This window comes from Simochromis diagramma, unplaced genomic scaffold, assembly GCF_900408965.1.
Source record: "Simochromis diagramma unplaced genomic scaffold, fSimDia1.1 OVJJ01000302.1, whole genome shotgun sequence".
Classification (NCBI taxonomy): Eukaryota; Metazoa; Chordata; class Actinopteri; order Cichliformes; family Cichlidae; genus Simochromis; species Simochromis diagramma.
In genome coordinates, this window is record NW_024386792.1 from 10,385,970 (window position 1) to 10,408,171 (window position 22,202).

The 22,202-nt window shown below is 39.3% G+C and overlaps 1 protein-coding gene across 9 annotated transcripts in view; it reads right to left on the bottom strand.

Moving 5' to 3' along the window:
- Positions 1-88: 88 nt before the first annotated feature.
- LOC120729019 (ankyrin-2-like) overlaps positions 89-22,202 on the bottom strand; it is a 59,085-nt gene continuing 36,971 nt past the window's right edge. For 7 of the 9 annotated variants that reach the window (XM_040024380.1, XM_040024372.1, XM_040024375.1 and 4 more), the window contains 12 exons: positions 22,031-22,127; positions 21,679-21,907; positions 21,366-21,491; positions 21,132-21,254; positions 20,998-21,030; positions 20,878-20,899; positions 8,622-19,313; positions 7,846-7,923; positions 7,497-7,628; positions 7,188-7,328; positions 6,879-7,089; positions 89-6,596 (listed from right to left, as the gene is read on the bottom strand). In XM_040024380.1, coding sequence (XP_039880314.1) covers positions 383-6,596; positions 6,879-7,089; positions 7,188-7,328; positions 7,497-7,628; positions 7,846-7,923; positions 8,622-19,313; positions 20,878-20,899; positions 20,998-21,030; positions 21,132-21,254; positions 21,366-21,491; positions 21,679-21,907; positions 22,031-22,127 — 18,098 coding nt within the window. In that variant the 3' untranslated portion in view covers positions 89-382. The remainder of the gene's footprint in view (positions 6,597-6,878; positions 7,090-7,187; positions 7,329-7,496; positions 7,629-7,845; positions 7,924-8,621; positions 19,314-20,877; positions 20,900-20,997; positions 21,031-21,131; positions 21,255-21,365; positions 21,492-21,678; positions 21,908-22,030; positions 22,128-22,202) is intronic. The other 2 variants (XM_040024378.1, XM_040024379.1) reach the window with 2 other exon arrangements.

Sequence of the window (22,202 nt, forward strand, 5' to 3'; positions counted from 1 at the left end):
ATTGTTGAAAGAGGTGACGTGGGCCTATTTTCAGAATATTGCAAGTAGTAGTTACAATGTTGACTGATTGTTGGACTTAACAGTCATGGAAGAAGAATAAGGACATTGATGAACTGACACCACAGATTCTGGGGAGGATGCTCTAAAGTCTGCCAGCCAACTGTTCAAGAGTGAAAAGTCCAAACCAGGAGACACAAACTCTGGAGACAATGCTCTATTATCTGACAACAGATCCAGACTAAAATCAGATGAATGTGACTGAGAGGACACTGGTCTGATCTCATCAAACATAATTTCCAGACACAAATGAGAATCTTCCCAGTCCGAAAATGCTGATTCTGGTGTAACCGACCTTTGCCCTAACAATTCCGCATTACATTCATTATGAGGGACATCTGAACTGAGGAACAGGTGAGTCCGGAGAGAGCGGCCTAAATTCACCTTCAGACTCCAGCGATTCAGGAGACTGTGGCCTTAATTCCGCCACCCACTCGTCTAGAAGATAAAGGGTATGTTCTGTATCAGATGCTTCTGATGGCGAAGATGCAGAAGGCATAGTTCTCCAGTCACTACTTTGGAAGTCAAATAAAGTGTCACATTCGTTGTCATGTGTAAAGCCTCGCACAACCTGTGCATAGGTCAAAGTTCTTGAAGCAGGCAGCAAAGGCGATGATTTTACAGTAAGAGCTGAGTGTTTAACTTCAACATTTGAAAAGTAGGAATCTGGTGAATCTGGTCTGTTGTCTTCAAACATTTGTGCAAGACAAGATTCTAAATCATCATTATCGGACATTGTTGAAAGAGGTGACGTGGGCCTATTTTCAGAATATTGCAAGTAGTAGTTACAATGTTGACTGATTGTTGGACTTAACATCATGGAAGAAGAATGAGGACATTGATGAACTGACACCACAGATTCTGGGGAGGATGCTCTAAAGTCTGCCAGCCAACTGTTCAAGAGTGAAAAGTCCAAACCAGGAGACACAAACTCTGGAGACAATGCTCTTTTATCTGACAACAGATCCAGACTAAAATCAGATGAATGTGACTGAGAGGACACTGGTCTGATCTCATCAAACATAATTTCCAGACACAAATGAGAATCTTCCCAGTCCGAAAATGCTGATTCTGGTGTAACCGACCTTTGCCCTAACAATTCCGCATTACATTCATTATGGGGACATCTGAACTGAGGAACAGGTGAGTCCGGAGAGAGCGGCCTAAATTCACCTTCAGACTCCAGCGATTCAGGAGACTGTGGCCTTAATTCCGCCACCCACTCGTCTAGAAGATAAAGGGTATGTTCTGTATCAGATGCTTCTGATGGCGAAGATGCAGAAGGCATAGTTCTCAAGTCACTACTTTGGAAGTCAAATAAAGTGTCACATTTGTTGTCATGTGTAAAGCCTCGCACAACCTGTGCATAGGTCAAAGTTCTTGAAGCAGGCAGCAAAGGCGATGATTTTACAGTAAGAGCTGAGTGTTTAACTTCAACATTTGAAGAGTAGGAATCTGGTGAATCTGGTCTGTTGTCTTCAAACATTTGTGCAAGACAAGATTCTAAATCAACATTATCGGACATTGTTGAAAGAGGTGACGTGGGCCTATTTTCAGAATATTGCAAGTAGTAGTTACAATGTTGACTGATTGTTGGACTTAACGTCATGGAAGAAGAATGAGGACACTGATGAACTGACACCACAGATTCTGGGGAGGATGCTCTAAAGTCTGCCAGCCAACTGTTCAAGAGTGAAAAGTCCAAACCAGGAGACACAAACTCTGGAGACAATGCTCTATTATCTGACAACAGATCCAGACTAAAATCAGATGAATGTGACTGAGAGGACACTGGTCTGATCTCATCAAACATAATTTCCAGACACAAATGAGAATCTTCCCAGTCTGAAAATGCTGATTCTGGTGTAACCGACCTTTGCCCTAACAATTCCGCATTACATTCATTATGGGGACATCTGAACTGAGGAACAGGTGAGTCCGGAGAGAGCGGCCTAAATTCACCTTCAGACTCCAGCGATTCAGGAGACTGTGGCCTTAATTCCGCCACCCACTCGTCTAGAAGATAAAGGGTATGTTCTGTATCAGATGCTTCTGATGGCGAAGATGCAGAAGGCATAGTTCTCAAGTCACTACTTTGGAAGTCAAATAAAGTGTCACATTTGTTGTCATGTGTAAAGCCTCGCACAACCTGTGCATAGGTCAAAGTTCTTGAAGCAGGCAGCAAAGGCGATGATTTTACAGTAAGAGCTGAGTGTTTAACTTCAACATTTGAAGAGTAGGAATCTGGTGAATCTGGTCTGTTGTCTTCAAACATTTGTGCAAGACAAGATTCTAAATCAACATTATCGGACATTGTTGAAAGAGGTGACGTGGGCCTATTTTCAGAATATTGCAAGTAGTAGTTACAATGTTGACTGATTGTTGGACTTAACGTCATGGAAGAAGAATAAGGACATTGATGAACTGACACCACAGATTCTGGGGAGGATGCTCTAAAGTCTGCCAGCCAACTGTTCAAGAGTGAAAAGTCCAAACCAGGAGACACAAACTCTGGAGACAATGCTCTTTTATCTGACAACAGATCCAGACTAAAATCAGATGAATGTGACTGAGAGGACACTGGTCTGATCTCATCAAACATAATTTCCAGACACAAATGAGAATCTTCCCAGTCTGAAAATGCTGATTCTGGTGTAACCGACCTTTGCCCTAACACTTCTGCATTACATTCATTATGGGGACATCTGAACTGAGGAACAGGTGAGTCCGGAGAGAGCGGCCTAAATTCACCTTCAGACTCCAGCGATTCAGGAGACTGTGGCCTTAATTCCGCCACCCACTCGTCTAGAAGATAAAGGGTATGTTCTGTATCAGATGCTTCTGATGGCGAAGATGCAGAAGGCATAGTTCTCAAGTCACTACTTTGGAAGTCAAATAAAGTGTCACATTCGTTGTCATGTGTAAAGCCTCGCACAACCTGTGCATAGGTCAAAGTTCTTGAAGCAGGCAGCAAAGGCGATGATTTTACAGTAAGAGCTGAGTGTTTAACTTCAACATTTAAAGAGTAGGAATCTGGTGAATCTGGTCTGTTGTCTTCAAACATTTGTGCAAGACAAGATTCTAAATCATCATTATTGGACATTGTTGAAAGAGGTGACATGGGCCTATTTTCAGAATATTGCAAGTAGTAGTTACAATGTTGACTGATTGTTGGACTTAACGTCATGGAAGAAGAATGAGGACATTGATGAACTGACACCACAGATTCTGGGGAGGATGCTCTAAAGTCTGCCAGCCAACTGTTCAAGAGTGAAAAGTCCAAACCAGGAGACACAAACTCTGGAGACAATGCTCTTTTATCTGACAACAGATCCAGACTAAAATCAGATGAATGTGACTGAGAGGACACTGGTCTGATCTCATCAAACATAATTTCCAGACGCAAATGAGAATCTTCCCAGTCTGAAAATGCTGATTCTGGTGTAACCGACCCTTGCCCTAACAATTCTGCATTACATTCATTATGGGGACATCTGAACTGAGGAACAGGTGAGTCCGGAGAGAGCGGCCTAAATTCACCTTCAGACTCCAGCGATTCAGGAGACTGTGGCCTTAATTCCGCCACCCACTCGTCTAGAAGATAAAGGGTATGTTCTGTATCAGATGCTTCTGATGGCGAAGATGCAGAAGGCATAGTTCTCAAGTCACTACTTTGGAAGTCAAATAAAGTGTCACATTCGTTGTCATGTGTAAAGCCTCGCACAACCTGTGCATAGGTCAAAGGTCTTGAAGCAGGCCTTAGCAATTCTTCATTGTACTTATTATGGGGACATCTGAACTGAGTAACAGGTGAGTCAGGAGAGAGAGGACTAAATTCATCATCAGACTCCAATGATTCAGGAGATTTTGGCCGCAATCTTGGGCATGATTTTACATTAAAAGCTGAGCGTGTAAGTTCAATATCTGAAGAGTAGAAATCTTTTGAATTTTTTTTGTTATCCTCAAAAACTTGTGTAGGTACTGTTCTCAAGTCACTGATAAGGGTCAACTCCTTTTCAGTTAGAGGGCATACGGTCCCCAAACTTTTTGTATCTTCAGGAAATACATAATCCCTCTGTTTTCCTAGCGATGTATGTGAAATTTTCAAACATGGCCTTAGTGCTTCCTTCTCAGTTGTGAATAATGCATACTGACAGTCTTTGTTTACAGTTTCATTTAAGGGTTTTTTTGTGTTAGAGAATTGAGTTATCGTTGGAAAGTCCAAAATGTATTTTGGTCTCTCCACTAAGTCAAACACAAGTGGTTGGGCTAAAGATATTTTTTGCAAGTTGTCACAAGTTTCAAGTTTTTGGTGTTGGTCTTTGGTAGGTGATAATTCTTTCACCGAAGTCAAATTTATAGTCTCTTTCATTTCATTGTATTCTGGAGCCAATTTTGGCTTTGTTGTTAAATCTTCAACTGACTTCCCTGGTAATGAATTATTTTCTAAAGATTCTGCTTCCAGCTTTGAAAACCAGTAATCAAGGTAAGATTGACTCCTTTCCTCTCTTACATTTTGGACTCCAGAAACTAGTGGCCTAAATTGAAATGACTCTTCTTCTTTAGCTGAACAGCCCAAGTCTTCAGTGTCAATGATTTTGACTTCTACACATGTAAGAGTAGATGAATCCATAATTGGTATTTCTCGTCCTTTCATGTGACATATCAATGAATCTGATGCATCTGTGGTTTTATCATCTCGCCATTTATTAAGATGAGATGAGCAATTCTTTATAGTATATTGCTTGACATCACATGCATTATGTTGGTGCTGTGAAGCAGAAAAATGTGGTGGAAGATAAACTGATGTGGCAGATTGCTGGGGGACAGACGGAGGGCAATCGCAATCTACATAATCCTCCATCAAAGGGCTACTTTGAGCTGCTTCCTTTACACTGAATTTATGGTAAGAAGTTGACATCAGGGATGGTGAGGATGGATTTTCTCCTGAATACTGTAAATAATAATGACAGTGTTGATTCATTAGCTGTGTGCGAATTGGCTGTGACAGCAATAGTTCAAGAAATGAAAAACTGCACTGAGAAGTTTGCGATTGTGGGGAAGATGGTCGGCAATCCCTATCTGTAGATAAATAGTCATGAATAGCTGCACACAAGTCAGGTGAAGATATTCCTTTGTGAACTGAAAGATCATATTCATTTTCTACTATCACAGGTGAGAATGTTCTGGATTCTTTCTTTAAATGTTCACCCTCATGTCTTGGACTATATTTAGAGATTAGATAGTCATTCGATACTGGTCTAGAGTGTGAAATTACAGGAACAAAAGCCTTTGACCCAAAAAGCAGTTTGTGGTCGTAACTACATGACTCACAGGTGTTATATTCATTTTCAGTGAAGTTGTTTGTAACTTCTGGAGAACTACATCTCTCAGACATAACAGAGAGTGCATAGGTCTCATCAAATATACTTGAAAAGTCTGGAGGTAATACTCTTTCCCCACCCTGAGGAGAGTCAGGTGACATTGCTCTATAATCACTAACTGACATGACAGATTCGGGGGATGACAATCTAGGTACAGATTCATTTAACATCCATGCATCTGCAAGGAAGTGACCACTTTCATTAGCGGGAGAAAGGGAGCCACACTGCTCTTCAGATGTTAAAGAATCAGGGGTCATTCGGCTGCAGTCTATAAAAGTGGAAGGTAATGTGATACCACACTCAGGTGTTTGTAGTGTGAGATAAGTGACAGGCTGGAAATAGTGGAAAGACAAATTCTCTGGCTCAGTAATGCAGGACCTGTTTGCTTCTGTTACAACATTGTTATTGTTTGGAGTAGTAGAATAACAATTACAGATCATCTCAGTTGAGTCACAAGCCATACAATGAGGGCGACAGGTTGTCTGACTGCATGGCATCATTGTCTGTATGCCATTTTTAAATGGATTCACGTTGTTGGACTTAGCTGTTGCAATATTGAGTTCAGTTGCCTGCATATCAGCATTGTCATCAATGAAGGGCAAGTTTTCCAGAATGACTTCACTATATACATTGCACTTTGTTATTTCTTCTTTGCTTAACTTGAAGGGTTTGGTGTCCATGTCCACACCTGAAACCTGTGTGGTCTTGTCATGACTATAGAGTACTCTCTTGAACTGGGCTGTGATCTCACTAGAACTGGCTGGATCTCTACTGCAAAACAAGGGTGCACAATGTAATTCATTACAAAGCTTACTGACATCAGTTTCAATTTTGTCTGACTCTGACAGCCTCAGAGTAAAGTCTCTGACAGAAAAAGATGAGTGAGATGAGTGAATTTCACAGGATTGACCTTGCTTGTCTTCATAACCACAGTGCTCTAGGCTTTGACCATCTTTGACTTGAGCTCCACCTTGGAAAGAGCTGATGAAATGAGCTTCCTGGTCTTTCACTTTGGGGTCATAAACCTGAGTTGCTTGGCTCCCAAATGCAGCTTCTTTTGAAGTGGGCTGCATACTTACTTGCTCATCTAAGTTGTCTTGACTTGATTCACGTGTAATTACATCCTCAGAGGTCCACAAGTTAGGATTCAACTCACTGCAGAACAAAAAGAAAGATAGGTCACAAAATCTGACTTTGATGATAAATGTGCATCTCAGAGTCCTAATCTGACAAGCTAAAAGGGAAACACACCCAAAGAACTGCACCCACTATATGACACAAAGAACAGCCTGAAGCAGGATAGGACACTGTTCTGTTTCCTGAGGACAACTTGGTGGGAAACATTAGGCTTGAGAAAAGGAGTAGTTTGATCTGACATTGTGTTGCACTGCCAGTGCATTTTGCAGAGTCAGGAATATTTTCAAATGAATAACTTACTGCGGGATTTCAAGCTCCTCCAATAGGTCACCATGCATGCTCTCTGAATGGATCTGTCCAACAGGCTCTGCCCACGAAGGAATATCCAGTAGGGAAGCGACTGAGAGGTCCTCTTCTGAAACAGCTGGGGGTGGTCTGCGATCTGACTCCACTTTTCTCACGACTCTGGGGCTATCTGCATCCTCTTGGACTGAAGATAAGGCTACTGACACTAAAAACAACATATATATGTATATATATGAATGAACGTAAACACACAGGGAGCTTGGTGTAAGGTAGGGTTTTCAGTGTGCTAAGAAGTACAACTACCTTCACTGTGATCCAGTGTCTTCTCTATCTCTGCATAAGTTCTAGATGTTTGCTCTTGAACTGACTTGTTCATCTGGGTTTCAATAAGATGAACAATGTCCATGCGGTTGATCTTAGTCAGCCTCTTAATCAGACAGTCCTCTGTGGAAGAATCAATAATTTATTAATAGATGACTAGAAGACATTCATTTCTATTACGTGAAAACTGAAAATATGACATTTGTATTCAATCAGCGATTTGAATATGGGTCTACCAAATGCACAAATAATTTCATAAAGGCATATCTGGCAGGACAAAATGCTATGGACCTGTGGCGTGTTTTCCCTCACGTTCAACCCAGCGCTGCAGTAAAGCATGGCTCTGCTCTTGGAGGGAATTAGGATTCTCTGTTCTCACTAGCTGAATATCATCTTCACTGAATTCCAGTTCTCTTGCAAGTTCTTGAGAGGTGGAGAACAAATCAAATAACAAAAGAGTTGAATTATGTATAATATCATCTGTTCCTGATGATGAATAGTTGAGTTAAAGTTAAAATAACATTTGAAAAATGCAGTAAATATAGCCTCTACCTAAAATACAGCCTCTTCCTAAAGTACATTGCGTATTTAAAATTTAAAATATAAAACTTAAAATTAATTGCATAATTTGACAGCTTACCAGTCCAGCTGAAGCCAAGAAGATCTGAAATGATAGCTAATGTCTCCTCTTTCCTGTCAGCATCTTCCTGCCAATCGACTAAAAAAAAAAAATGCCAACATAGCCAAACATTAAATGTTAACAACTCCTGAAGTGAAAATATAGTGAGTAACATTTTATTTTACATATTGCAAGTATATGTTATGTGAATGTGTACGTGTAAAATAATATTTCACGAGGATTCTATGCTATAGGCTGTAAAATAAATGTAGATCTGTAATAATGACGTAGATGATAACATAAAGGCTGAAATTTGATACGAATTAATGTTTTCTTACAAATGACTAGTCACGGTCAGCACATCATGCTTTTCAGTCATTAGTGTAAGTAATGTTATAGATCTGCTTTTCCTTATTTTGATAATAGTAAAGCTGGATTATTAGTACAGACAATACTCTCGTATGATAATCATTCACTCATCTATAATCAATAAGTCTTCATTGAAACTACTTAGACTATTTCTTTAGCCAACATGGCCATTCAATCTTGAGACTGCATATTCACAAACACAGATGGGAAAGTAACTTACATGCACAACACAAAAATATACACATAGGGGCACACATACTCACATACAAAATACACTAAACTGTGCAAGGTGGGACCAGACAAGTCACAACATATGAAAGCAATGCAAAATGAGTAATGTTGATATTGTTCTTAGGAGGAGGGAAAAGGCTCTTGCAGCTGAGAGGAAGAGATAAGAATGTAAAAACCCACTTTGAGTCTGGCCATACCTGCCGTACATTCTGAAGATTGGTCATCGATGACTCTCTGCATCTGAGTTTCCACTGTTTCATTCCAGGCAGGCCTGGATTCAAATACATCCACTGTCTCACAAGACAAATGCTCTGTTGGCTCTACTCTACTGCCATCAGAACCTGAACTATGCGAAGCAGGAATGTCATATGTGAAGATAACAGAATCTGGGCTCTTGTGACTAGCGCTACTTATATCATCGGTATCCAAAGAAGGCCTAACAGATGTTTCTATAGTCATGGACAGTTGGCTGTCTTTCCTTGGAGAAGAGCATGTCGAGATCATATGAGGTAAAGCTTTTTCTTGTGTCATTACAGTAAGTTTGGAAGGGGAAAGGTCAGTTGTATTAGTGGGCTGACTACCATCAGAATAACTCCTGCTGTCTTTTACAGAGGATTTATTTATGTCACTAGCCTCAGATCTAGTCCTACGGGCTAAGGTGGAACTTTTTTCTTCTCCATGAACTTGAGATATCTGTGTGTCTTTCTTGGCTTTTTTATAATGACCATCTCCCTTAACTGCCGTGGCTGGTTTTGTCAAAGGTGTGGGTGAGCCCTGATTATATGCTGGCATGCTAGGCTGACCAGATGAAAAGGCCATCTCTATGACTGAGCACTGGTCTTCTTCCTCCTCAATGTCATCATCATCATCATCATCATCATCATCATCATCTGAGAAATCATGGCTCTGGTCTGAGTAGAATGAATGAGCGACTGTGGATATGTCTGATTGAAGATCGGCTATGGTAGAGTCTAGATAGCTTAGACCGAGACTTTCAAGGCTTTTATTGTCTAAAGCAGAGCTAGAGCTGGCACATTCAACTTTAGTAAGTGGCTTCTCAAGTTGTGATTTTCCACTTGTAGCTACGATGACAGTTTCAGAATTGGGACTAGATGCTTTGTCACTGGTACCCTGAGTCAAATATGAATTTGGGGTTTCTTGATGGGTTACATCTGAGACATAATCATTCATCTGTAAAGTTAAAGACTTTGATTGAGAGTGTTCAGTCTCTTCTGGGACAACTTCATCAACTGGATGTTTCCCAATATGAAAAAATGCATATGCTTCCCTTTCTTCATCGAGGCTTCTTGTCATGTCAATAGCTCCACCTCTGGTCATTTCAAATAGCTTTCCCTCTTGAAACTGAAATGGATCAGGGGTTTTTTCATCACCTGGTGTTTTATCAGGTGTTTTTCTGTCCTCTGAAATGCAAAGACCCTCACACTCTACAACAAATTCTCCTTCTTTAGTACACACCGTAGTCTGAGGTTGGCTGACTGAAGCTGAACCGATTGTAAATGGTGATCCAACTTCTTTGTCATCATTTAAATGATGTTCATCTGAGCCAGAAAAAGGAATGTCAGTGACTGCACCTCCAATAGTGTCTTTATCTTTGTGTGGCACAGAGTACTCACATTCTTGATCAGGTTCATCTGGAGTTGCAGTTAAACACAGTGAACTGTCAACTGAGTGAGTACTTTTAGGATCTGACTGAGTTTCTTCCTTCTTATTAAAAGTAATATTCAGTGTCTCCTTTTGTCTGTGAATGCTTTCTATCACACATTTCTCTGTTATTTTCTCTATTGCATCTTGTGGGACAGACTGTGAAACCGGGCCAGATTTAAGATCAACCTCACCATTTTCATGACCATTTGTTTCTGATAGTACAATAGCATCAAAAGATTTTTCTATCCGCAGTTTAGACTCCTGTTCCATCTCCTCAAATGTTTTGATCTTTGCAGCCATTTTAAACATCTCCTCTTCTGGTGTTAACTGTTTATTGGTGCCATCAACCACCCTTTCTTCTGTGTCAAAACAGCCTTGCCTTACAAACATGTGAAGACTCTCACCATGAGCTACTCTCTTTGTGGATTCAGAATATTTGTCTTCTTTATTTTCACTGTGTATTTCAGTTGTCTCAAGATTGTTATCATGCTCAACATGCTCACATTCATCTGAGTAAATATTTTTCTCATAAGCAAAACATGCTCTGAGCTGGGAAGCATAATCTTCATATACAGCAGTCTTTGCTGGGATCTTAACATCTGCATTGTTTGACTGAGTAGGACTTCCCTCAAGAGAGTCTGGACAAGGAGATTCTTTGGTAGGGCTTGGTTCAATTGAATCAGGGGATTTCTGTGACGATTTATCCTCCACAAGAGGGCTAGCTTCTAGTGAATCTCGATGACATGACTCATTAGCTGGGTCATCAAATACAACAGTGTTTAGATTTTCTAAATCAGCCGGTCGCTGTAGTGTGTTAAAACTACTTGGTACTTGAAAAAGAACAGAATCAGAGACAGCAACACTAACATCTTCATGGTCACTTTTATAGTCATGTGCATCCACCATCCATTCCGTTTTAATTTCCTCAGATGAAAAACTCTTCAGGCCTTCATCTTCTTTAGAACATGTGTGCCAACCACTTTCTAAAGGTTGTTTTTTAGTGATATCCAGGCTGTCAAAAATTGTATCTCCTGGTGACATCATTTTATGTTCAGGAGATAAGGCATGAGTTTCTTGTTTGAAATCCTTTATTGCTATAACTTGCTTGTAGCTCTCATGGACTAGTTCCTCTTCTGGTTCAGACTGCACTACTGCTGACTTTTCCTGAAGATGCTGATCTAAGTCATGACTAAGAAGTGATAGCATGCCAGACATATTTTTCCCAGTTGTAGATGGCTGGTGGTGCGCCTTTCTCTCTATGCAAATTTCTTGGATTGGAGTTTCTACCACTGAACTTAGTATTTCTCTGCCTACCATTACATCAGTCTGCAGCTCTTCGATTTCTTCTTCTGATATTTTGACCTCTAAATCATTATTTTTCACAGTAGTTTGTTCACATCTCTCATGGACTACATCCTCTTCTGGTTCAGATTGCACTACCACAGACTTTTCCTCAAGATGTTGATCTAAGTCACTGCTAAGAAGTGACAACATGCCAGACATATTTTTTTCAGATGTAGATTGCTGCTGGTGTGCCTTTGTCTCTATGCAAACTTCTTGGAATGGAGTTTCCAACACTGATTCTCTGTCTCCAATTACATTTGTCTGAAGCTCTTTGTTTGCCTCTTCTGCTATTTTGACCTGTAAATCATTATTTTTCACAGTAGTTTGTTCACATCTCTCATGGACTACATCCTCTTCTGGTTCAGATTGCACTACCACAGACTTTTCCTCAAGATGTTGATCTAAGTCACTGCTAAGAAGTGACAACATGCCAGACATATTTTTTTCAGATGTAGATTGCTGCTGGTGTGCCTTTGTCTCTATGCAAACTTCTTGGAATGGAGTTTCCAACACTGATTCTCTGTCTCCAATTACATCTGTCTGAAGCTCTTCATTTGCCTCTTCTGCTATTTTGACCTGTAAATCATTATTTTTCACAGTAGTTTGTTCACATCTCTCATGGACTAGTTCCTCTTCTGGTTCAGATTGCACTACCACAGACTTTTCCTGAAGATGCTGATCTAAGTCATGACTAAGAAGTGACAACATGCCAGACATATTTTTTTCAGATGTAGATTGCTGCTGGTGTGCCTTTGTCTCTATGCAAACTTCTTGGAATGGAGTTTCCAACACTGATTCTCTGTCTCCAATTACATTTGTCTGAAGCTCTTCATTTGCCTCTTCTGCTATTTTGACCTGTAAATCATTATTTTTCACAGTAGTTTGTTCACATCTCTCATGGACTACATCCTCTTCTGGTTCAGATTGCACTACCACAGACTTTTCCTGAAGATGCTGATCTAAGTCATGACTAAGAAGTGACAACATGCCAGACATATTTTTTTCAGATGTAGATTGCTGGTGGTGCACATTTGTCTCTATGCAAACGTCTTGGAATGAAGTTTCCAAAGCTGATTCTCTGTTTCCAATTACATCTGTCTGAAGCTCTTCCTTTGATTCTCCCTCTATTTTGCCCCCCAAATTATCACTTGTCAATATGACTTGTTGAAACCTCTCATGGACTAGCTCTTCCTGTGGCTGGGATTGTATTGTCACTGACTTTTCGTTGAGATGTTGAACTAGGTCACTGCTAAGAAGTGATACCATACCTGACATATTCTTCTCAGCAGTAGACTTTGGTTGTTCTAAATTTCTCTCAATGCAAGTTTCTTGAAATTGAGTCTCAGATATAGAACATGGTGTTAGTTCTTTTACTTCAGCCACATCAATCTGTGTCTGGTCATGCATCTGTGCACCTATCTCATCCTCCATATCAGCACTCGAAGACTGATGTATTTTGGTTTGAATAACTTGCTGAAAATTCTCCTGAACAACAACCTCCTCTGTATGCTCACTTTTCACTGGCTTGTCCTTGAGGTACTGATCCAAGTCACTGTTCAGCAGGGATAGCATGCCTGACATCTCCTTTGGTTCTGTAGATGGATCGTATGACTGTTGATATTGTACCTTTTTTTCAAGGCAAACTTCCTGGAATGGAGTCTCACTTGCCAAAGTTGGCATGATTTCTTTCTCTCTAATTACATCAGTGTGCAGGTTTTCATTTGCCTCACCGTCTATTTTGTCCTGTAAATCATTACTTGACAATATAATTTGTTCACATCTCTCGTGGACTAGATGTTCTTCTGGTTCAGATTGCATTGCCACAGACTTTTCCTCAAGATGTTGATCTAAGTCATGACTCAGAAGTGATAGCATTCCAGACATATTTTTCTCAGATGCAGATGGCTGGTGCTGTGACTTTCTCTCTATGTAAATTTCTTGGATTGAAGTTTCCACCATTGAACTTGGTGTTAGTTCTCTGCCTCCACTTACATCTGTCTGAAGGTCTTCACTTGGTTCTCCCCTTATCATGTCTATTGAAATATCACTTGTCAATATGACTTGTTGGAACCTCTCATTGACTAGCTCTTCCTGTGGCTGGGATTGTATTGTCACTGACTTTTCGTTGAGATGTTGAACTAGGTCACTGCTAAGAAGTGATACCATACCTGACATATTCTTCTCAGCAGTAGACTTTGGTTGTTCTAAATTTCTCTCAATGCAAGTTTCTTGAAATTGAGTCTCAGATATAGAACATGGTGTTAGTTCTTTTACTTCAGCCACATCAATCTGTGTCTGGTCATGCATCTGTGCACCTATCTCATCCTCCATATCAGCACTCGAAGACTGATGTATTTTGGTTTGAATAACTTGCTGAAAATTCTCCTGAACAACAACCTCCTCTGTATGCTCACTTTTCACTGGCTTGTCCTTGACGTACTGATCCAAGTCACTGTTCAGCAGGGATAGCATGCCTGACATCTCCTTTGGTTCTGTAGATGGATCGTATGACTGTTGATATTGTACCTTTTTTTCAAGGCAAACTTCCTGGAATGGAGTCTCACTTGCCAAAGTTGGCATGATTTCTTTCTCTCTAATTACATCAGTGTGCAGGTTTTCATTTGCCTCACCGTCTATTTTGTCCTGTAAATCATTACTTGACAATATAATTTGTTCACATCTCTCGTGGACTAGATGTTCTTCTGGTTCAGATTGCATTGCCACAGACTTTTCCTCAAGATGTTGATCTAAGTCATGACTCAGAAGTGATAGCATGCCAGACATATTTTTCTCAGATGCAGATGGCTGGTGCTGTGACTTTCTCTCTATGTAAATTTCTTGGATTGAAGTTTCCACCATTGAACTTGGTGTTAGTTCTCTGCCTCCACTTACATCTGTCTGAAGGTCTTCACTTGGTTCTCCCCTTATCATGTCTATTGAAATATCACTTGTCATTATGACTTGTTGGAACCTCTCATTGACTAGCTCTTCCTGTGGCTGGGATTGTATTGTCACTGACTTTTCGTTGAGATGTTGAACTAGGTCACTGCTAAGAAGTGATACCATACCTGACATATTCTTCTCAGTTGTAAACTGTTGTTGGTTTAAGTTTCTCTCAATGCAAGTTTCTTGAAATGGAGTCTCTGATATAGAACATGGTGTTAGTTCTTTTACTTCAGCCACATTAATCGGTGTCTGTTCATCTGTCTGTGCATTCATCTCATCCTCCATATCAGCACTAGAAGACTGATGTATTTTGGTGTGAATAACTTGTTCAAAGTTTTCCTGAACAACAACCTCCTCTGCATGCTCACTTTTCACTGGCTTGTCCTTGAGGTACTGATCCAGGTCATTGTTCAGCAGGGATAGCATCCCTGCCATCTCTTTTGGTTTTACGGATTGCTCATATGATTGTTGATGTGCCCTTTTGTCAATGCAAACCTCCTGGAATGGAGTCTCAGTTACTGAAGTTGGCATGAGCTCTTTCTTTCTAATTTCATCAGTCTGTGGGTCTTCAGTTGGCTCCTCCCCTATTTTGACCTGTAAATCATTACTTTTTATTATAATTTGTTCCCATCTCTCACAGACTAGATCTCCTCCTGGTTCAGACTGCATTGCCATTGGCTTTTCCTTCAGGTGTTGATCTAAGTCATGACTCAGAAGTGACAACATGCCAGACATATTTTTCTCAGACGTAGATTGCTGGTGGTGTGCCTTTCTCTCTGTGCAAACCTCCTGGAATGGAGTCTCACTTGCCAAAGTTGCTGTGAATTTTTCCTTTCTAATTAAATCAGTCAGCAGCTCTTCATTTGTTTCTTCCCCTATTTTGACCTGTAAATCATTGCTTTTCACTATAGTTTGTTCACATCTCTCATGGACTACATCCTCTTCTGGTTCAGATTGCACTACCACAGACTTTTCCTCAAGATGTTGATCTAAGTCACTGCTAAGAAGTGACAACATGCCAGACATATTTTTCTCAGATGTAGATGGCTGGTGGTGTGCCTTTGTCTCTATGCAAACTTCTTGGAATGGAGTTTCCAACACTGAACTTGGTATTTCTCTGTCTCCAATTACATCTGTCTGAAGCTCTTCATTTGGCTCTCCCTTTATTTTGCCCTCCGAATCATCATGTGTCAATATGACTTGTTGGAACCTCTCATGGACTAGCTCTTCTTGTGGTTGGGATTGTATTGTCACTGGCTTTTCTTTGAGATGTTGAACTAGGTCACTGCTAAGAAGTGATATCAGGCCTGACATATTCTTTTCACTTGCAGATTCTTGTTGTTTTAAGTTTCTCTCAGTGCAATTTTCTTCAAATGGAGTCTCGCTCACAGGAGTTGGTGTGAGTCCTTTCTCTGTAATTACATTAGTCTGCAGGACTTCATTTTCCTCACCACCTAGTTTGTCCTGTAAATCATTACTTGACAATACAGTTTCTTCATAACTTTCATGGACTAGGTCTTCTTCTGGTTCAGATTGTACTGCCATTGGCCTTTCCTGAAGATGTTGATTTAAGTCATTATTGAGAAGTGACAACAGGCCAGACATATTTTTCTCAGATGTAGATTGCTTTTCCGTTGAAGACTGTTGTAGGCTTAAGCTTTTCTGAATGCAAGTTTCTTGAAATGTAGTCTCTGATATAGAACATGGTGTTAGTTCTTTTACTTTAGCCACATCAATCTGTGTTTCTTCATCATTAATATCATCCTTCATATCAGCACTAGAAGACTGATGTATTTTGGTGTGAATAACTTGTTCAAAGTTTTCCTGAACAACAACCTCCTCTGCATGATCACTTTTCACTGGCTTGTCCTTGAGGTACTGATCCAGGTCACTGTTCAGCAGGGATAGCATCCCTGCCATCTCTTTTGGTTTTGCAGATTGCTCATATGATTGCTGATGTACCTTTTTGTCAATGCAAACCTCCTGGAGTGAAGTCTCAGTTACTGAAGTTGGCATGAGTTCTTTCTCTCTAATTACATCAGCCTGACTAGATGTTTTCATCTCTACTTGGATTTGATCTTCCTCTGATGGTATAATGTACATTCCATCTTCTTTAGTAGAGTACGAATGGATTTCATTGCTCAGTCCTGACATGAGTCCTTCAGAACTGTCTCTCTCACCAGTGCTGGAGTGATATGTTGTAATAACACTAGTCTCTGAGGATTTATCAATGCCTTTATGTTTGTGACTCTCAAGATACTTGGGACTTATGTCTTCCTCAAAATAAGTATCAGAATCCTGAGCAAAGCTCTCCTCTTCAGGTGTCTCAAGTTGATGTCTGACATCTGAAGCTGTTTGCTTGAACTGCTGGTACTTTGGACATTCCTCCAACTCAGCTTTTATGTCAGCACTAAAGTCCTCAGAAGGTCTGCGATCAGGGCTAATCTGTGAATCATCAGATATACTCTTTCTAATAGCCGGTTCTTCGAGTTGCATTATCCTTCTTGATAACTCTGAATCATCACTCCAAGAGCTAACCCTTCCGTCATCTAACTGAATTCCATAAGCATTTTTTACTGTTTTTCCAAAACAAGAAATATCTAACATTTGTTGTGAACTCTCAGGATTCTGTAGAGGGCCAGTTTGGGCCTCTAAATCCTTCACATCTCTCTGCGGTTGGAAAGTTGTGATATTCTGCATTTGGGTTTGCAATTTTGGCTCATTTCTGGGACTGTGTTCACTCCACTTAATGCCTGACTCTGACTCTAGTGCTCCAACGTTACTCTTCAAAGGGTCTTTCTGAGACTCAAATGTTTTCCTCAGCTCCTTCACAGACATGACATCTTTATGTAACATCTTTGGCCCCTTATTAAGACATAATTGATCACCCTGAAGTGTATCTACAAATATTAGTGACTTTCCACAAGGAATATCTGAAATTATCTGTGATTCCTTTTTGATTAAGGTTACTGGTTGATCAACCAATTCTGCCTGGTCATATTGCTTGGCATCACTCTGTTGATGTACATTTGTGAGGGTCTGCCTTTGGATTTGAGTATTTATCTGTTTTGTAGGACTTTGTTCAGTACTCTGTATCTCTGCGGAATCTCCTGAATGGGATATTAATGTTGAAATAGAGGGAGCCACAGGTTTGTGTTCAAAAAGTTCCACTTTAGTTTTTGAGGGGTCTTTTACAGACTGGAATGTTTTCATCAGCTGCTTAACAGACACATTTTGCTTTCCTGAAAACTCTGGCACATCTTGCTGTGGGCTAACAGCATCATACTGAACTGTGTCAGCAAACGTAACTGTCTTTCTCAACAGGGAAATGTCTGAAATTAACTGTGGTTCCGTTTTGATTAAACTTTGTGATTGATCATCTGTGTCTGTCTTTATGATGCCGTGTACATCAGCGTCACTCTTTGAATGGAAAACCGTGGGTCTCTGAGATTGGCTTTGTGATTCTGGCTCCTGTGTAGGACGTTGTTCAGTTGTCTCTCTCTCTTCAGAATCATTAGAATCTAATATCAGTGTTGAATGAGGTCCCACTTTACTTTTTTGATCTTCTTGCCCAGTCTGGAATGTTTTTATCAGATGTTTCACAGAGAATCCCTCCTTCTCTGACAAGTTTGATACTTCTCGCAATGGGCTAACACTTTCATCATCTTGTTGAACAGTATCACTAAATGTAACCATCTTTTCAATATAAACACTGTCTGAAGGGAACTGTGATTCTTTACAGCTGATTAAGTTTGCTGGTTCATCCTTGATGTCTGTTTGATCACCTTTCTTGACACTACTCTGTTGATGGAAAATCGTGGGCCTTTGAGTTTGGATTTGTGATTTTGGCTCCTGTGTAGGTCTTTGTTCTATATCATGCACTGTTTCCGAACCAGGTGATTCAGAAATCAATGTGGAAATACAAGAAGGCTGCAAGGATTGGTGTTCAAAAAGCCCAGATTTACTCTTTGACGGGTCCTCCCCAGTTTGGAAAGCTTTCATCAGGTCCTTCACTGACATAGTTTCCTCTAATCTTTCTGTCTGAGATCTAGGTGACTTAGGAACTCTGGGAAGTTCTGGCATAGCTTCCTCCATTTTCTTTGTGGTAATAGAAGATTTTCCATCGTATGTAAAGACTTTAGTATCTTTTTGCACTTCTTCCTCTTCAACTTTGTTCTGTAAAGCTTTTACCCTGTCCTTTATTGATCCTATAGGTGTCTCAACCACCAAAGGAGAAGCTGGTGGCTCGACAACTTGGGTGGATAAAAGGCTACTCTCTTTAAGAATAGTATCACCATCTAAAGACTCCTCAGAGCTCATCCTTTCCAACTCTCCCTCAGAACTGCTACATCCAGAACGCGATCTGTCTCTAAGTTTTTTCCGAATAGGTTTCTTGATATCTGGGGGGTGTTTTTTGTTTGCATGCTTTTCAATGACCTGTTCAAATCCATCTTGGACAAGATCTTCTTGAGAACCACATGTCCTAGCAGATTTCTGGCCAAGGTATTTTTCTGTCTGTGTGGTAGGGGGGGAGAACAATGTGATGTCTCTAACATCTGTGTAAGATCTACTTAAACTTTGTTTCTCAATGTCAATGTTCTTTATGACTGGCTCTTCAAGGGTATTGGTCCCATAGATTGAAAATTTATCTTTGATATCATCAATTTGTTGTCCTCTCAGTTTACTAACATTCGTCCGATCGTTAATTTCACCAGCCTTTTCTACTCTGTCTTTGAACTGTTCTACAGTGGCCACAGATTCTCTTTCTTCCGATTTATTAGTTTCAGCTCTTTCTTCATAGATATCTGGAGTAAAGATAGCAGACATTCTGACATCTTGTGTGTCTGACAGGAGATCTGGGCTCGCAAGGGTTGCAGGGTCAAGAGGTTGATTAGTTCTTAAGGAGAATGTCTCCGTTGATTCAGATTCATCGTCTTCAGTGAAAAATATTTCAGAACCAAAAAGGGTACAGAACATAAGGGACAAATGAAGTGGGGGAGAGAGACATCACAAAATTGTCACCAAGATAATGCCATCAAAAATCCATCTTCAGTTCACAGAGTTAGAAGATGACAAGGCAGAGAATAAGGAAGTCTCAAAAAGAAGACCAAAGAAGACAAAGTAGTTCCCAGACACTTGAAGAGCGGTAGAGCAGCAACAGCATAAGCAAAGCCAAGAGGTGTAACAAAATGAATAGAATGTAAATAAGTACCATAATAATCTAAATTGTTTGACTATGCATTAAAAATGAATTGCAAGATATACCAAAAACAAGATGAAACAGATAAACCTACATATGGAACAAAGGTACAAGAAGGACTGAAAACAGACAAACAAAACTTCTCAAGATTGTTGCTATTATAGTCATGTTTGCCAACAAATAAACATTTTTTTAAATAATAAACTTTGAATTAAAAAAATTATAAGGTATTTGAGTGAAAATATGAGGTAAGCAAAGTAATAGAATCACTGTTACTTGACTGTTTTAGTCTCTTTTCAATACTTACTAACTGTAAGCAACACAATATATAGAATTGTTAGTTAGTATAAAATACTGTTATATTTAGCATTTACACTCTATTTGATGTGTTCATTATTATTAAATATTATAGCTTACAAGTTGTTACTGCTAGAATCCTATAGTTTTGTGACATGATAGCATATATAGAAAATAAAAATAGTGAGGTAAAACAGTGTAAACCAAATTTAAAATTTGTGTGAATGAGTGAATGAAAGTAACTTAGTAAAAAAAAAATAATAATAATTTAAAGAAATAAAACAACAAAGGAGAAAGCAGTGGCTAAAGAAAATCATAGAACATGAATTATGTAATAATAAATTGGCTAGTAATCAAGCACAAACAACATGATATTGTTTGTTTTTCTGTGAATAACAATTTTTACACGCAACTCGTACAACTGCTGAGGTTTAACATGAGAAAATATTATGTCAAAAAAATACTTGTTACATAATAAATGTTATTATCATAAAACATAATTATCTGTAAGTTAAGATTAATGTCAAGTACAAATATCTAGAGAATCAAACAATTTTGAGAAGATATATATAAAAAATACTATTTTGACCTTTGTATGAAATTAATAAAAACAAATATAGTGGAAAATTGAAATGATAGGAAAGTCAGTGGAGTTTGGAGTGAGGAGAACATAAAGTATAGCAGCCATAGCATATCCTCCAGTTACAAACATGTAACTGCATACAATGTTAGTAGTAGTAATTAGTAGTTAGTATATATAACAGGCAAATCTTTTAACTTAATACTTCAAAATATTTATGACCAGCAATCTCAAGTTAATCTTGTGATGCATAAATGCATAACTATCATATAATATACAGGCCCATTACTATTGAAAATAGTTTTTACAATGTCTCAATGCATGAATTTCTATCATGCATTTTAGATACTTGGTCTATTGTGACAATATATATAAGAAAACTAACTTCTAATAGAGCACAAATACTAAAATAACAACTTACATTTCTTGTCACTCTTCTCACTCTGAAAAAAAAAAAAGAAGTCAAATCACAGTAAGCTGCAACCTAATTATACCATCTAGGTTTTTTGCTATAGACTGAAATCAAACAAACTTTATTTACCTCATCATCTCCATCTTGGTCTGAATCAGACTCCTAAATAAAAGAATAAAAATGAGGAGAAATCAGCAATGTGGCAGTTTCAAAGTTAAAGTTAAAATCACCTAGCATACATGATAAAATATTTAAAAGCTGACCTTTGAGTATGGTGGAAGGGTGATGTTTAGGTTGCAGATTGCATTGAGATTAAGACTACGGTACGTGCGTGGTTCCTTGGTAAAAGACAATCGACCACATGGCTCCTGTGCTGTGTCTCGAATCTGCTCATATTTGGGGAAAAAATATGTCTCTGACTTGCATATATTTAGATTTGTGAATTTCTGAGTAAAAAAGTAAACATTTTATATATTTTAATAGATTTAAAGTCATACTTTAATAAAGAGGGCCAGTCTGTTCTCTTTGAAGGCATAGAAACTGAACACATGGTGCTGCCCACTCTTGGTAAGAGGCACCAGGTTTCCAAAGCAGTCAGCAAATATAGGTTTCCCCTCTAGTACCTGTATCAGGATATGACAAATCTAAATGTTTCCATGGCTCAAAAGAAACAAAAATTCTTGGACAATATTATTCAATTTCTTTCCAGAAATGAAAAAGAACCAATATTAATAAGAATCAGTCAGTAATAACCTGCGTCTGATTTAAAATCTTTAAATACCCACTATTATCCCCAGTATTACACTGCACCTCAACATCTCGGCTTCGGGCGACTTCAGTGAAGTTTTCTTGCTGTTCCAAGGTTTTGTCCATCTTGTCATCTGTCATGCAAAAACACCGTAGGCGAGCCTCAATGGGGTCAAGTGTCTTAGCAAAAATGACAAACTTAGCCATGTATGGGACACAGATGATTTCTCTGTAGACCTGAGTGCCAAAACCAACAGACTCCTGGATCTGTCTGCAGTCTATCAGCCAGAATCTACAAATGAACGACACTTTTAGGTAAGTATCAACAGGTAAAAATTTAAGCATAAACGTTTATAACCTTCAATCGTAAGACTGCAACTGTGTATCGTCATTTACCAACAAATAAAAGATTTACCTTGCTGACACATTCGTGGTGAAGGAAACACATTGGTTAACAAAAGTAAGAGGCGTGGAGCCGGTGATGTCCTCCCATTGTGCAGGAGTGGTACCACCTGAAAGGTAAACCAATGATTTGTTACCCAACCTCTGAAAACAGTTCACTCAATATTTTTTAATCTTCAGACAGC